This window comes from Chiloscyllium plagiosum, unplaced genomic scaffold (assembly GCF_037043375.1).
Source record: "Chiloscyllium plagiosum isolate Xiang-an unplaced genomic scaffold, Cpla_swu_hap1 HiC_scaffold_20, whole genome shotgun sequence".
Classification (NCBI taxonomy): Eukaryota; Metazoa; Chordata; class Chondrichthyes; order Orectolobiformes; family Hemiscylliidae; genus Chiloscyllium; species Chiloscyllium plagiosum.
The window spans coordinates 50955113-50972688 of record NW_028270158.1 but is presented as its reverse complement, the minus strand read 5'-3'; the positions used below and the strand labels follow the sequence as shown (position 1 = coordinate 50972688).

At 43.3% G+C, this 17576-nt stretch overlaps 1 protein-coding gene across 2 annotated transcripts in view; it reads left to right on the top strand.

The window, feature by feature from the left end:
• The window catches only part of LOC122560550 (uncharacterized), a 74067-nt gene extending 56807 nt beyond the window's left edge, over positions 1–17260 (top strand). For both annotated transcript variants that reach the window (XM_043711292.2, XM_043711294.2), the window contains 4 exons: positions 1835–1956; positions 7343–7465; positions 14963–15020; positions 15660–17260. In XM_043711292.2, the coding sequence (XP_043567227.2) occupies positions 1835–1956; positions 7343–7465; positions 14963–15020; positions 15660–15734 (378 nt within the window). In that variant the 3' untranslated portion in view covers positions 15735–17260. The remainder of the gene's footprint in view (positions 1–1834; positions 1957–7342; positions 7466–14962; positions 15021–15659) is intronic.
• The last annotated feature ends 316 nt before the right edge of the window (positions 17261–17576 follow it).

The following is a 17576-nucleotide window of genomic DNA, read 5'->3' as shown; positions in this document are numbered from 1 at the left end:
CGCAGGGGAAAGAACTCTGCCAATCCCCTCACAGTCTTGTAAGTTTCAATAAGATCCCCCTCATTCTTCTAATGAGTACAGACTGAACCTACTCAACCTCTCCTCATGAGACAATCTCACCACACCTGGTATCAACCTAGTGAACCTTCTCTGAACCTCCAATACCAGTATTTATTCCTTGAGATAAAGAATCAAAAGTTCTTCACTGTATTCCAGCTGTTGTTTGACTAGTGTCTTGTTTTGGCAAAACCTCCCAATTTTTATCCTCCATTCCCTTTGAAATAAAGGCCAGCTTTCCATTTGCTTCCCCTATTACAAACTGAACTTGGATGATGGATTTGTCCCATATGTTAATTTCCAGGGTTGGCATTTGCCCCGTATTTGTAAAACTGAGTCTCGGTCTGGATTCTGGAATCGAGCCTTGTACGTGTTTGGTATTTTGTGTTGCTGCACTGCAGTCTTGCTGTTGGCCACAGGATGGCATCAAAGCCCTCAGTGCTTGCAAACTGGTTAGCAGGTTTGAAACTTTTGATTCTTTGTGTCCAACAAACTCAAAGAAAACTGCATGGTTGACCTCTGTGTTTTAAGAGGAATGCACCCTCTGGCAAAAATACTCTTAAATATTAGAGCATCTATAATATTGTAGAATTAGTGTGTACCAGATGCTGCATGCCCAGATAGGTGACCAGCATGAACTTGCTCATGCTGAAACTGCACCATTTTAACAAGTGGAATATGTTTAGATGGGAAGAGAGTAAATGGGTTAGAGGTTAAGATGGAAATAAATGCTAGCTGAATTGTCCTGATGATCTGTATTTGGGAAATTATACATAAAGGGCTGCTGTAAAAGGGTAATGTATAGTCATGTGCCTCTTGGACAGAAATACTTGAAGGTATCTGGAAACTATTATTAATATGTGGTCTAGATGCTATCTTTCTGTCATCGTGGGTGTAGAGCTGATGTGATATGGGAGGAGGGTGCGAAAACACTCTAAGCAGCTTTGGTTCCCTTGAAGTGTGAGCCTGTTGAAGTGTGAGCTTAAAGTGTGTCACTTGTGAAACATTTGTAAATGTGATGTGCCCAATTGACTGTCAACCTGCAAATTTCAAACCCCACCATTGAAATGTAGTATATTTCAGGAATTGGAACTTGGAACAGAATGTAACTTTCTGATCTCAAACCTTGCAAATAACTTTATTCCCCTGCTGTGTCACTTAGAATTGTAGAATTATAACTTTCTGATATATCATTACTATTGATTTCCAGTGCATCCTTTACCCCTACTAGCTTCACTTAATCAATATTATCAGTACTTTTCCTTTGATAAACAATGGTACAAAGTACTCATTCAGTATTCTAGCCGTGCCTGTCTCACATTCCATCCTTCATAATAATATTTTACTTCATACTATTTCTATGATTGCAGTGAATTTTTGAATTTCTTTTTGTTAATTGCCATTCTGTTTTCTGATGCTCTTTGTTCATGTTTTCTCTTCAATTCCCCTATCAACTTATTGTAGTTGTCTTGATTCTTGCTTAAAGAATTCATTTGACTTGCATTGTGTTTCCTCCACTTATTTTAGCACATTCTCTATCTCTCTCATCCTGAGAGTACTGTGGCTTTGGTTTCCTCGCTTTGCACCATTGCTGACATGTACCTAATCTAAACCTTGTAATTTGAGATCGCTCTTACCCAGATGTTCTTCCATTGACATTTGGTCCACTTAGCCCATTTCAGCACCACATTCCAAACTGCTGTTCGGTGATGCATGATGCAAGAAGTCAGGATTGAATTTCTTTATGCTGGTTTAATACTCTCTGTTAAACTTCTAGAAAAATTTCTGGGCCCTGAAACTCCTGTTTGACTGTCTGAGCATGAAAGAGGACATCTTGCATCATTTCTGTGGCATGCTGTGCAGCAATATTTATGTATATAAAACCATGTTGATTGACGCGTAAGTATAATTTAACTGCTGTTGATAGATCTCTCAACACCCAGTACTTTGTTTAGATAGTTATGTTGAAGGCTGATAAAAGCTTTAGTGTAAGCTGTGCACTATATGAGGAATTGCATTGTTAAATATTGTGTATAGTATCAACTCCATAACCACCATAAATTGTCACAATATTATCTTTCTAAATACATTGACAAGTTCAGCATTATATTACCTCCAATGGGAAAATGCCTCCTAAGAGAGGCATTAAGTAGGCACATTGTGATTCACCATTGGTTTAAAGTGCTTGCTGAGTTTCACTCAGTGTAAACTTCTGTACCAATGTTTAGGGCAGTTTGCTGAACAATTGTGGATGTTGTGCAGGCTCCTCTGTTTGTTTGTCCCAGCAGCAGCAATGAGGTTGCTACTGCGACCTGTTAGAATAGGAACCTGAAATAAATTGCCTCAACAGCATTTGCTGCCACCAGCCAAGCCCAGGCTGGAGCAAGAACGCTGTATTGCCTAATTAAAAAAAAAACCTTTCTTGCAACTGAAATAACGCAAAACAAATAAATCGTTCATCAGTTTAAAATTCGTACTTGTTCTGTTGAACCCAGTGAGTGCAAGCTAACTCTGGTCGAAACAATCAGCCCAAGTTCAAGTCTGATAATTGTGCAGATTTGTGAATTCCACAGTTTCCCCTGCCTTGGCTGACTAGTCAAATGAGCTCTTTGGTAACCATGATTGAGGAAATTGTTTCTCATTCAATCCCTTTCTGATATCCCTCACCTAATAACTTGGTAACGGCCATATTAGGGTGAAGATTGTTGCATGTTTTTCACCAACCCTCAACTCCTGGCAGTAAAATCTGACCAAGTAGAGCAGCAGTTAGAGACTTCAGACTGAAAAAAATAGACAATAGGTGCAGGAGTACCTTCGAGCCTGCACCACCATTCAATATGGTCATGGCTGATCATCCTTAATCAGTATCCTGTTCCTGCCTTATCTCCATAACCCTTGATTCCGCAATCCTTGAGAGCTCTATCCAACTCTTTCTTAAATGAATCCAGAGACTGGGCCTCCACTGCCCTCTGGAGTAGAGCATTCCACACAGACACTACTCTCTGGGTGAAGAAGTTTCTCCTCATCTCTGTCCTAAATGGTCTACCCAGTATTTTTAAGCTGTGTCCTCTGGTTCGGCACTCACCCATCAGCGGAAACATGTTTCCTGCCTCTAGAGTGTCCAATCTTTTAATAATCTTATGTCTCAATCAGATCCCCCTTCAGTCTTCTAAACTCAAGGGTATACAAGCCCAGTCACTCCAGTCTTTCAGTGTAAGGTAATCCCGCCATTCCAGGAATTGACCTCGTGAACCTACGCTGCACTCCCTCAATAGCCCGAATGTCTTTCCTCAAATTTGGAGACCAGAACTGCACACAGTACTCCAGGTGTGGTCTCACCAGGGCCCTGTACAGCTGCAGAAGAACCTCTTTGCTTCTATACTCAATCCCTCTTGTTATGAAGGCCAACATGCTATTAGCCTTCTTCACTATCTGCTATACCTGCATGCTTACCTTCATTGACTGGTGTACAAGAACAACCTGATCTCTCTGTACTGCCACTTTACCTAAATTGATTCCATTTAGGTAGTAATCTGCCTTCCTGTTCTTACCACCAAAGTGGATAACCATACATTTATCCACATTAAACTGCATCTGCCATGCATCTGCCCACTCACTTAACTTGTCCAGGTCACCCTGTAATCTCCTAACATCCTCATCACATTTCACCCTGCCACCCAGCTTAGTATCATCAGCAAATTTGCTAATGTTATTAGTAATACCATCTTCTATATCATTCACATATATTGTAAAAGGTTGCGGTCCCAGTACTGATCCCTGCGGTACCCCACTGGTCACTGTCTGCCATTCTGAAATGGAGCCGTTTATCACTACTCTTTGTTTCCTGTCAGCCAACCAACTTTCAATCCAAGTTAGTACTTTGCCCCCAATACCATGCGCCCTAAGTTTGCTCACTAACCACCTATGTGGGACTTTATCAAAAGCTTTCTGAAAGTCCAGGTACACTACATCTACTGGATCTCCCTCGTCCATCTTCAGAGTTATATCCTCAAGAAAATTCCAGAAGATTACTCAAGCATGATTTTCCCTTCATAAATCCATGCTGACTCTGACCTATCCTGTTACTACTATCCAGATGTGTCATAATTTCATCCTTTATAATAGACTCCAGCATCTTTCCCACCACTGAGGTCAGACTAACTGGTCTATAATTTCCTGCTTTCTCTTTCCCACCTTTCTTAAAAAGTGGTACAACATTAGCCACCCTCCCGTTCGCAGGAACTGATCCCGAATCTATCGATATCTGAAAATAATCACCAACGCATCCACGATTTCTCGAGCCACCTCCTTCAGTACCCTGGGATGTAGGCCATCAGGCCCCGGGGACTTATCAACCTTCAGACCTAAGAGTCTCTGCAACACCAATTCCTGGCAAATATAAATTCCCTTAAGTTCAGGTCCTTCAGCCACTGTTACCTCAGGGAGATTGCTTGTGTCTTCCCCAGTGATCACAGATCTGAAGTACCAATTCAATTCTTCTGCCATTTTGTGTTCCCTGTAATATATTCTCCTGTTTCTGTCTTCAAGGCCCCAATTTTAGTCTTAACCATTTTTTTGCCTTTCACATACCTAAAAAAGCTTTTACTATCCTCCTTTATATTATTGGCCAGTTTACCTTCGTACCTCATTTTTTCTCCGCATCTTTCTTTCTTAGTAATCCTCTGTTGCTCTTTAAAAGCTTCCCAGCCCTCCGTTTTCCCACTTATCTTTGCTATGTTATACTTTTTCTCTTTTAACTTTGTTTCTTAACTTCCCTCGTCAGCCACGGCCACCCATGCCTCCTCCTAGGATCTTTCTTCCTTTTTGGAATGAACTGATCCTGCAACTTCTGCATTATACACAGAAATATTTGCCATTGTTCCTCCACTGTCATCCCTGCTAAGGTATTGCACCATTGAACTTTGGACAGCTGGGAATTATTTGCCTTTTCCTCTTCCCTTCATTTTTTCTTACTCCTTCCAGTCTGCTTCTGCCTCCATCATACCAAGAGTTCATAAAAGATTTACAAGGATATTGCCGGGGTTGGAGGATTAGAGCTATAGGGAGAGGCTGAACAGGCTGGGGCTGTTTTCCTTGGAGCGTTGGAGGCTGAGGGGTGACTTTATAGAGGTTTACAAAATTATGAAGGGCATGGATAAGGTAAATAGACAAAGTCTTTTCCTGGGGTTGGGGAGTCCAGAACTAGAGGGCATAGGTTGAGGGTGAGAGGGGAAAGATATAAAAGAGATCTAAGAGGCAAGTCTTTAATGCGTGTATCGGATGAGCTGCCAGAGGAAGTGGTGGAGGCAGGTACAATTGCAACATTTAAGAGGCATTTGGATGGGTATATGAATAGGAAGGGTTTGGTGGGATATGGACCGGGTGCTGACAGATCGGCATCACTGGTGACTATTAGTCATTGTACGAAAGATTGAAAAGCTCTTCACGAAACAACAGTCAGCTATAAGCGTAATTGACATGCAATAAATTTAGGTCCTTTGACAAATGTACGTGTTGTTGGATAGTTAATTGCAATTACAGTAAGCTTGAGAAATGTTTAAAATATGAGTGATCATGTGAAGTGAATCATAGAATCCCTACAGGCCATTTGGCCCAACAAGTCCACACTGACCCTCTGAACAGTAACCCACCCAGGCCAATTCCCAAACCCCGCTCTAGATTGGGTTGGGATATCTGGTCAGCATGGACAGATTGGACTGAAGGGTCTGTTTCCATGCTGTACATCTCTGATTCTATGACAGTGTCAGCTGGCTCTGTTTAACCCCTGCTACTTGCCAACCCTGCTGGCCTGAGTTCTTGACTTTACATTTGCAAGACTGTGGTTGCAAGACATACACATTTATTCAAGTATTTGAATAGGTGGCTCGGTGGTTAGCACTGTTGCATCACAGCATGAGGTACCTGGGTTTGATTCTGTGTGGGGTTTGCGCATTCTACCCATGTCCACGTGGGTTTCCTTTACGTGCTCTAGTTTCAACCCACCGTCCAAAAATGTTAATGTTAGGTGAATTGGCCATGCTAAACTGCCCAGAGTGTTCAGGGGTGTGTATGTTAGGAGCATTAGTCAGGGGTAAATGTAGAGGAGCAGGGTTTGGGAATTGGCCTGGGTGGGTTACTGTTCAGAGAGTCAGTGTGGACTTGTTGGGCCAAATGGCCTGTAGGGATTCTATGATTCACTTCACATGATCACCCATATCTTAAACATTTCTCAAGATTACTGTAATTGTAATTGCAATTAACTATCCAATAACACGTACCTTTGTCAAAGGACCTGATTTATTGCATGTCAATTACGCTTATAGCTGACTGTTGTTTCGTGAAGAGCTTTTCAATTTATCGTACAATGACTAATGGTCACCAGTGATGCCAATCTGTGTGCAAACAGAATACCATTATAATTGAGGTTAATAAGGAATTTCAGGGCTCAGTTAGCTTGGTTGGCTGAATGTTGGGTCTGCAATGCAGTGTGATACAAACAGTAGTTTCAAACCCCGCACTGAGGTTATCATGAAGGACTGTCCTTCTTAGTCTCTCCCTTCACCTGAGGCGTGGTTACCCTTGAGTGAAACCACCACCTGTCATCTCTCTAACGAAAGGATAGCCCTATGGTTGAGTTTGACTATACCTTAACTTTACTAAACATTTCATTTAAAATGGTATGTGAAAAACTGGTCTTCCTGAGGAAATTGTTCTACCAACGAAATAGAGCTCAGTTTGGATACACTGATAATTTCGTGCTCACTGAATAGGGGTGAGGGAGAAGAATTCAGCAGTTCTGCCCTATAGAATCCTTACTGTGTGGAAGCAGACCATTAGGTCCATTGAATCTCCGAACAGCATCCAACTGAGACCCAGACGCTACCCTGTCCCTGTAACCCTGCATTTTGCATGGCTAATCCACCTAATCTATACATCTTTGGACTGAGGGGGGAAACTAGCACACCCAGAGGAAACCCAAGCAGACCCTAAGAGAATGTGCAAACTCCACACAGACAGTCACCCAACTGTGGAATCAAACCTGGGTCTCTGGCACTGAGACACAGCAGCGCTAGCTACTGAGCCACCCCTTGTCTCCTTTAATTCTTTTTTCAAGAATGTGTTTGAAAGTTCAGTTTCAGTTGTTTGGAGTTTGTCATTGTTTTCTTACAAATACCTCTGTGGTTTTCTTCTCCTTTCATACTGGGTTTATTCTTGCACTGTTATTAAAATCTTTGAGAGAAAAGTGGTAATGTGCTATTTTATTTTATCTTCTAAATTTATTTAGGTTTAAGCGTCATGATGCTGACTACGTCTCTGATCTGGTGACCCTCTTCCTGACTTTTAAACAAGCAACTATCCAATCTGTTAGTATCCCTGTGCTCACCATTCTTGTGGAGTCATGGCACGAGTGAGTATTTCTGGGATCTGCAAAGATGTAGTTTAAATGTTGAAGGTAATGTCAGATGTCTCCAGTTGGCTGCCTTGTGATGTGAGATGATTTTTAAAATGTATTTGGCGTGTGGGTTTTAAATGTATTGGCCTTTTAATGCGATGTTTTCAAAAGTAATTCACATGAAGAGATGCACTACCCACACCCGTACAATCAAATGAGGAGTAAGCCAACTCCCTTTTTAATTTAGCTTCTTTAACTGTTTGCAACAAAGGTTTAAGTTTGTTTTGGCTTGGAACCACACCTTTCCCTAATTAAAAATGTAGTTTAACTGCTTTCATTGTAAGCAACAAGGAGCCAACCACAAGGTTTCCTTGAGTGAAAGAAAAGACATCTTTATTTTCGAACAGTAATAAAAGATGTGTTGGCAAACATACAGCCTTTGTACCTGTGTATGTGGCTCAAGTGGCTGGCACAAAGTTAATAAATGATTGGAGTTTAAAATGAAGAGTTCTTGACTTGAGCCCGTGGTTAGTTGGCTTTCTTGGACTGTCAGCAGCAGAACTGGACTGCAGAAATTATCTGTTAAATTCTCTGTTCCAAGATATTACTTCCAGATCAATGCTGTCAAAGCAGGCCCCTTGCTCCTTGAGCCTGTTCAGTTTTGCATTCTCAAATCCATCTCCCCTGGTTTACCTTGAAATAACTTCTTGTTTGTACTCTCTGTCTGCTAGGGCTGTGTTTTCAGGTTTGATGGTTGTAGCTGAGGTTTCATCTCTAATGTGTGAAGATTCTCGTAATTGTGCAAATCAATAGATGAGGATCTTTGTATATTTCGCATGTAGCCTGTCTGACTGGTTTCCTTGCCCTTGGCTGGTCAAACATTAATTTCAGAACGCTGTTTTTGACTTAAACCAGCTGCAGTGATCACCTAACCCACACAATTGGCCAGGTTTCATGAAACAAATCTGAATTAGACAACTGTTTTGGTCCCTTTCTCATTCTATGGGAGGCAAGTTATTAAATTGGCCAATGGAATTCAGAGATCATCGTTTATATTTTATATTATTGTAATGCATCATTCAAAAGCTAGGTGCTAATAGGCACTTGAATCGCTGAAAAGTGATTTCTCTTGCAATCTGATGTGCTGTAATATTTGTGACCTGTTTGTTTATATTCCAAACAAAATACTACATTGCTGTAGGTTTTGTATCTTTAAAATTGGAAGACCGCTCTTTACCCAGGGAGTCCCATACCATTATTTTCCTGGGTGATATCCAAGCTTGAGAATTCAATCCTGTGTTTTTAAATGGTATGTTTTTAGAAATTAGTATTTTTCTTTCCTTCTCCTTGCTGACGTACAGGTCCAAGGGTTTTATGTCCCCGACAGCTTGCTGAAATGTGTGCATCTTTAATTGTTATTTAACCATCAGGATCTTCAATAGAAGCTTGATTCTGTTTATTTCTCTTCCTACCCTCCAGCTGTGCTCAGCTGAGGGGGTTGCAGAAACCAATGTTTACCTTAGTTGAAATCAGCCTACAAAATACAAGCTTCAGTGCGTTGGTGTAGATTTAATAATTGCGAGCACAAGTTCAAAACTAACCATAGCAATTTCAGAATTCAAACTAACTTTTAAAAAGTTAGTACCAGTAAATGAGTGATCATAAAGCTGTCTGACGAAAAGGCTGAGAGACTTTTAATCAGGAAGGGAATTGAGGGTTTTCATAAAGAAAGGAAAGTGGAGTTGAAGATTATCAGATCATCCATGATCCCTTTGAATAACGGAGCAGACTTCATGGGCTATATGTCTTACTTCTGCTCCAGCATCTGATGGTCGGACATTTTATGGTCTTATCATAGATGGTTCACTTGTGTCTTCTTGGGATGGAAACCAGTTGTTGCCTAATCTGGTAAGGTTGAAACTTTATTGCTGGAACAGCACAGCAGGTCTGGCAGCATCTAGGGAACAGAAGATTCGACGTTTCGGGCACATGCCCTTCCTCAGGAATGAGCAGAGAGTGTTCAGCAGGAGAAGATAAAAGGTAGGGAGGAGGGACTTGGAGGAGGGGCGTTGGAAATGTGATAGGTGGAAAGAGGTCAAGGTGAGGGTGATAGGTCGGAGTAGGGTGGAGGCGGAGAGGTCAAGAAGAAGACTGCAGGTCAGGAAGGCAGTGCCGGACTGGAGGGATTCGGCTGAGACAAGGTGGGGGGAGGGGGGATGAAGAAACTGGTGAAGTCCAAGTTCATCCCCTGTGGTTGGAGGGTTCCCAGTCGGAAGATAAGACGCTCCTCCTCCGACCGTCGCGTTGTTGTGGTTTGGCGGTGGATGAGTCCAATGACCTGCATATCCTCGGTGGAGTGGGAGGGGGAGTTGAAATGCTGTGCTACAGGGTGATTGGGTTGGTTCGTCCGGGTGGCCCAGAGGTGCTCTCTGAATCGCTCCGCAAGTAGGCGGCCTGTCTCCCCAATATAGAGGAGGCCACACCGGCTGCAGCAGATGCAGTAGATAATGTGGGTGGAGGTGCAGGTGAATCTGTGGCGGATATGGAAGTTTCCTTTGGGGCCTTGGAGAGAAGTGAGGGGGGAGGTGTGGGCGCAAGTGTTGCACCTCCTGCGGTTGCAAGGGAAGGTGCCGGGAGTGGAGGTTGGGTTGGTGGGGGGTATGGATCTGACAAGGGAGTCGCGGAGGGAGTGGTCTCTACGGAAAGCTGATAGAGGAGGGGAGGGAAATATATCCTTGGTGGTGGGGTCCGTTTGGAGGTGGCGGAAGTGACGGCGGATGATGTGCTGTACATGGAGATTGGTGGGGTGGTAGGTGAGGACCAGTGGGGTTCTGTCCTGGTGGCGGTTGGAGAGGCGGGGCTCAAGGCCGGAGGAGCGGGAAGTGGAGGAGATGCGGTGGAGGGCATCGTCGATCACGTCGGGGGGGAAATTGCGGTCCTTGAAGAAGGAGGCCGTCTGTGTTGTGCGTATTTTGAACTGGTCCTCCTGGGAGCAGATGCGGCGGAGACGAAGGAATTGGGAGAATGGGATGGCGTTTTTACAGGGGGCGGGGTGGGAGGAGGTGTAGTCCAGGTAGCTGTGGGAGTCGGTCGGTTTGTAGTAGATGTCCGTGTTGATTCGGTCGTCTGAGATAGAAACAGAAAGGTCTAGGAAGGGGAGGGAGGAGTCCAAGACTGTCCAGGTGAATTTGAGGTCGGGGTGGAAGGTGTTAGTGTAGTGGATGAACTGTTCAACCTCCTCGTGGGAGCACGAGGTAGCGCCGATACAGTCATCAATGTAGCGGAGGAAAAGATGGGGGGTGGGGCCAGTGTAGTTGCGGAAGATGGATTGTTCCACATACCCTACGAAGAGGCAGGCATAGCTGGGGCCCATGCGGGTGCCCATGGCTACTCCTTTTGTTTGGAGAAAGTGGGAGGATTGGAAAGAAAAGTTGTTCAGGGTGAGGACCAGTTCAGTCAGTCGAAGGAGGGTGTCGGTGGAAGGGTACTGGGTGGTACGGCGGGAAAGGAAGAAGCGGAGTGCTTTGAGTCCTTCGTGATGGGGGATGGAGGTGTACAGGGACTGGATGTCCATGGTGAAGATGAGGCGTTGGGGACCGGGGAAGCGGAAATCCTGGAGGAGGTGGAGGACGTGGGTGGTGTCACGGACGTAGTGGGGAGTTCTTGGACTAATGGGGACAGGACCGTGTCGAGGTAGGAGGAGATGAGTTCGGTGGGGCAGGAGCAGGCTGAGACGATGGGTCGTCTGGGGCAGTCAGGTTTGTGGATTTTGGGCAGGAGGTAGAAGCGGGCGGTGCGGGGTTGTGGTACTATGAGGTTGGAGGCGGTGGATGGGAGGTCCCCTGAGGTGATGAGGTTATGGACGGTCTGGGAGATGATGGTTTGGTGGTGGGGGGTGGGGTCATGGTCAAGGGGGCAGTAGGAGGAGGTATCTGCGAGCTGGCGTTTGGCCTCAGCGGTGTAGAGGTCGGTGCGCCAAACTACTACTGCTCCTCCCTTGTCAGCTGGTTTGATGGTGAGGTTGGGGTTGGAACGGAGGGAGTGGAGGGCTGTGCGATCCGAGGGTGAGAGGTTGGAGTGGGTGGGAGGGGTGTGGGAGTTCAGGTAGCGGTTAATATCGCGGCGGCAGTTTGCAATAAAGAGGTCGAGGGCAGGTAGGAGGCCAGCACGGGGTGTCCAGGTGGACGGGGTGTGTTGGAGGTTGGAGAAGGGGTCGTCAGAGGGTGGGTGAGGGTCTTGATTGAAATTCCTTCGTCTCCGCCCCATCCCATTCTCCCAATTCCTTCGTCTCCGCCAAAACGCCATCCCATTCTCCCAATTCCTTCGTCTCCGCCGCATCTGCTCCCAGGAGGACCAGTTCAAAATACGCACAACACAGACGGCCTCCTTCTTCAAGGACCGCAATTTCCCCCCCGACGTGATCGACGATGCCCTCCACCGCATCTCCTCCACTTCCCGCTCCTCCGGCCTTGAGCCCCGCCCCTCCAACCGCCACCAGGACAGAACCCCACTGGTCCTCACCTACCACCCCACCAATCTCCATGTACAGCACATCATCCGCCGTCACTTCCGCCACCTCCAAACGGACCCCACCACCAAGGATATATTTCCCTCCCCTCCTCTATCAGCTTTCCGTAGAGACCACTCCCTCCGCGACTCCCTTGTCAGATCCATACCCCCCACCAACCCAACCTCCACTCCCGGCACCTTCCCTTGCAACCGCAGGAGGTGCAACACTTGCGCCCACACCTCCCCCCTCACTTCTCTCCAAGGCCCCAAAGGAAACTTCCATATCCGCCACAGATTCACCTGCACCTCCACCCACATTATCTACTGCATCCGCTGCAGCCGGTGTGGCCTCCTCTATATTGGGGAGACAGGCCGCCTACTTGCGGAGCGATTCAGAGAGCACCTCTGGGCCACCCGGACGAACCAACCCAATCACCCTGTAGCACAGCATTTCAACTCCCCCTCCCACTCCACCGAGGATATGCAGGTCATTGGACTCATCCACCGCCAAACCACAACAACGCGACGGTCGGAGGAGGAGCGTCTTATCTTCCGACTGGGAACCCTCCAACCACAGGGGATGAACTTGGACTTCACCAGTTTCTTCATCCCCCCTCCCCCCACCTTGTCTCAGCCGAATCCCTCCAGTCCGGCACCGCCTTCCTGACCTGCAGTCGTCTTCTTGACCTCTCCGCCTCCACCCTACTCCGACCTATCACCCTCACCTTGACCTCTTTCCACCTATCACATTTCCAACGCCCCTCCTCCAAGTCCCTCCTCCCTACCTTTTATCTTCTCCTGCTGAACACTCTCTGCTCATTCCTGAGGAAGGGCATGTGCCCGAAACGTCGAATCTTCTGTTCCCTAGATGCTGCCTGACCTGCTGTGCTGTTCCAGCAATAAAGTTTCAGCTTTGATCTCCAGCGTCTGCAGACCTCACTTTCTCCTCCTAATCTGGTAAGGATCAAGTGATTGATAATATCTGATGGTTTTGCTAGTGTTCTCCAATGTGAGACAGAGCCTAGAATTTTATTTTCTACGTTTTGAAAAGTCTCAGCAAACACTGTCAAATTTCTCTGATATTGTCCTCAATGTTGACCAAGTAATGATAGGAAAACACTTCTGGTTCCATACTAAGTAATGGATCTCCAAGAGATGTAGAGTAAAATGTTCAACAAATAGAGAAACCTAGGGAGATCAGAGTTTGTTGAAACCCATAATGGCAAAACTTAAAACAGGCTTAAAACTCATTTGGATGCAGAGAAGAATTTTAGATGATTAGCTTCCACCTTGGTATTAGTATTTTAAACAATTCCCAATGAATTGGTCAACAAGTTAATAGGACACTCTTTGTTGCAAAAATTCTGTCACAGTTCTATTTTTCTTATCATCATCGTGGTGTGTGCTCTCTCCAAAGGCAGAGTCTTGACTTATGGCTTCCTCCAAGTCTCTCTGCCAGTTTTCTTTTCATTTGCCAATCACTTATTTCAATTTTCAAACCATCTAATATCCTCAATTCTCTTTCTCTGTCTTCCACTTATTCCTGGAAATCTTCCCTCCGTAATATTTCTTGCAGGTCTGTTTTCTTGTAAGAGCCTCAGTCTCAGACTTAGCCTCTTGGTCTTTTCCAAAATGCATTCGGCCAACTTGTTCATTTGTGCTCCAGGCCCCTTCATTAGTTAGATGTTCTGCCCAGCTGATCCTTTCCATTCTGTGCAAGTATGAACCATTATTTAAATTGACTGGATGGATGGCTTTGCACATTTGCTAATAATTTGCACATATTTAAGAAAGGATGGAAACCGGCAATTCAGCTGAAATATCATTTGATATGTTTATCCTTCCACTCTAGTCTCCCTAAATCGTTATATTCTTCTCTAAGTTTCTTCCTCTTTATACTTATTTAGGTTTTCCCTTAAATGGTATTCCATTCCACGTAGTAGTGCGTTCTAACCATTCTGAGGTAAAGCAGTTTCTCTAGAAATCTTTTTTTTTGATTCCTTAGTGGCCCCTATACATTTATGGGCTCAGGTTTGGACTCCTCTAAGTGGAAAAACTATCACTATGTTCAGGCTGCAGAATTCCTTCAACACTTTAAAGATTATCAGGGTCACTGCTGCATCTAGAGAAGAGGCTGAAAGCAGGAAACTCCCTATTCCAAGTTGTTAACAGCATGCAGTCTCTACATTCAGGAAGAATTTTTTCCTGTAAATGAAAAATTTTAATATCTGTATTCGTTTGCTTTAAACTGTGCTGCCACATTGTGTGAATTTCAAATGTGGACATCATTTGGATGGAAGCAGTGGTTTTACACTCAACTTAATTCATAAGAATCTAAAGCATTCTCCCAACATGGCAATTCTAATTTAACTTCCATAACCCTGTACTTACCACATCTTTGCTACACCACCCAGTTGGCAAAATATTTTTATTCATCCTTTACTTCATGTCTTACCTGTTCTGTGCAGATACTTTACAAGAATACACATTTCTATGCTTGAGCTTAAATTCTTCCATCCTTTTGAACAGTTCTCTCGTTTCTCTGAGCAGAATGTTGCTATACTTGACATTTCCTTTGCATTTTTTAAAGTCTGTCTTTGCTCACCAAAAATCTGTTTGTATGTCTTTGCAAGATTTCACAAGGGTATGCAGCGCTTGTTAGTTTAATTCTTTTATCTTTGTGAAGTCAGTCACTGTGGTATAAGTGCCAGCCTTCAACTGTAGGTACCATGACTGAAGACAGTGAGGACTGCAGATGCTGGACATCAGAGTCAAGGGATTGTGGTGCTGGTAAAGCACAGCAGGTCAGGCAGCATCCGAGCTGCAGGAGAATTGATATTTTGGGCAAAATCCCTTCATCAGGAATGCAGCTAGCAGGCAGAGGAAATTTTGTTTTGTTAATCTTGTTGGGTGTGATACTGGGTCACCGAGGTCAGATTTAATTCCCTGGAGTTACTGTAAACAACAAATAAATATACTCATTGTGACCACTTTCTTCCACAGATTCAAAAACAAGGGACATCACTGGACACAAACTCTTCACAGTTTTCTACAAAGTAAGGTATGTTTGCACTTTTTTAGAATTTGACAATGTTGATTTTAATCTTTGATGCACATTGCAGTTTTGGGAGGCTATGAAATTTGAGTAATGATGTAGTAGTTCCTCAGAATCTACATCTATATTCAATCCTCTCACAATTGGGCCTCAGAATTATTTTTATTTCATTACCTTGCTTGTTCATGATATCTCTTGTCTTGCACCATTTGCAGTCAACTGGTCATCCACAGAGCCTTGCCCCATTATGTTATATAAGGCATCTTGTACAAGTGTATTCCAGTGATACATTCCTGGCTTCAAGCCTGTGTTCTACATGGTACATGTTTGTATTGGACCATCTTCCTGTCCTCACACTTCCATTGGGAGTTAAACACTATTTCAATTGAATTTTTTATAGCACTTAACCATTTTGAGAATCATAGAATTCCTACAGTATGGAAGAAGGCTGTTTGGCCTCTGAGGTCCACACGGACCCTCCAAAGAGCATCCCACCCAGACACGCACATACACCTTTTGCCTGCACAGACCAGGACACTATGGGCACTTAAGCGTGGCCACACACCCCTACCCTGCGCATCCTTGAGATTGAGAGAATCCACTGGAATATTTATTATAAAGTTTTGTTTTCTTTCTCTGCTGCAGGTTATACCAGCTATGGAAATGTTGAACACTGCCCAGTTTGTAGAGTTACGGAATAAATTGAGCCAGCTAATTTAAGAGGGGCGAAAATGGACACGTCCTGGGACATATCCAACTCATTTACCTCTGTGGGAAAATGTGGATTACAGTGAGCATGCATAATTGAATATCAATGATTCTGATATTTGGTCCTTAAATAACATTACAGTGATCAAATGTCTCAATTTTAATTATTATACAATAGTGAATACTCAACACAAATGGAATCTTTACAGTCTTTTTTAAAAAATCTGGCTCCTTTGACAATTATTCCACTGTTCATAGGTGGAGTATCTTGAAGGATATCAACATTTCATCAGAAAGCAATTAAAATGTTGGTGTTAAGATGTCCAGTATGTAAATATTTTCTCAGTTACCAGGTTAAATATATTGTGTTTCAGAGTAGTCAAGTATTTTACAAAATGTGACTGAGAACTAAGGAAGGGAATATTCAGTTCACACAATAAGAAATTGTCTTATTTATTTAGCATTTCAGCAAGAAGATCATAAGATACAGTGTGTTTATACCAAGCAGGTGCTACAAAGTAAAGAACAAATTTTCTATTTTTCAATGGAAATTAAGAGAACTGTGTTTTTCAGATGACCATTAATTAACGTTCATTGCTGTGTTTGTTTCTCATAGTTAGGCCAGATCAGCTAGAATGCCAAAATCATTCTAGTTTATTCAATACAAAACTTCATTGTGTCTTATACAATGGAGATTCACGCTTGGTGCTGTGAAAATAAAAGCCTGCATTATAATTTTATAGAATCCTTTCAAGAGTGTTTTCTTCACTTGAGAGTCCATACTCTTTTTTTTAAATAAGACATTGCATTGGCTGGAATTGTATTCCCGAACATTGTATTTATATTGATTCTGATTTTCCTTTTTACTACACTCTGTTGTATATCAGCAGAGCTACAGCTGCACTGTTTTGACACTGCAGTCTCCTGCTCTTGGCTTTGTGCCTTTTAAATTTTGAAGAAATGACGCGTATGCAATATAGAATTTTCTTTTTGAAAAACCTTTGAAATGTACTGAGATTTCCCAAAACTCAATTTTATTCTTGCATTTCCGAATGTACTTCAATGCAAGTTTTTGGGTCCTTTTGTGAATTCGCATCATTCACTTTTTGAGTTTGCATTTTCTTTTTGTCACTGTCTTCAGAATGCATCTACGAATTTGGTGCCTTTCTAATTAAGGGCTATCTAATGAGGCTTTTAAAAAAAAAGGCCTCTTTAACTTTTGGAAAAGTTCACAGGAAGTAGACAATCTCTTTATACCTCTCTTTTATGGTCGTTAACAGTCTCTGCATATTGAGTGTGTGGTTCTGGCTGTTGGTACCACTTCATGTTTTTGCTATTTTTCCAGAAAGGAAACCTTGGCCTGCTCACAAACTAAATCACTTTAGTTGCAGTAGCTAAAACTTGCAATAGGCACAAAATTTTGTTTCAGGATTTTAGGAAGAACTTATATTTTTCTACAGGTTCTGTGAAGTTTGTCTTTTTAAAATCTGTTTTTCAATGTATTAATTCAATAAAGGTTTCAATTTAAAGAATCTACACATCATTTGCACATGTGTTTGACTTTGGAGTCCATTGTGTCTGGTAAGGAATTGTTCATGGTGTCCAACGCTATTTGGAATGTTCATTGAATTTGAAAAGAGAGTACAGCTGGACCCTTCACTTATTACAGAACAGAATACTAATTTTTCTTAGTAAAAAGGTGCACTGACATAATCACGTTCTAAACATAGAAGCTTTCAACTCTTCCAGAGCCCAAACATGAAAACAGAATTCAGCATTTTTTTCAATGAAACAGGGCCAGTCCACAGAGGTATTAAGTTTCTTTTTAGCTGTCTTTTTGATTTATGCTCCTTT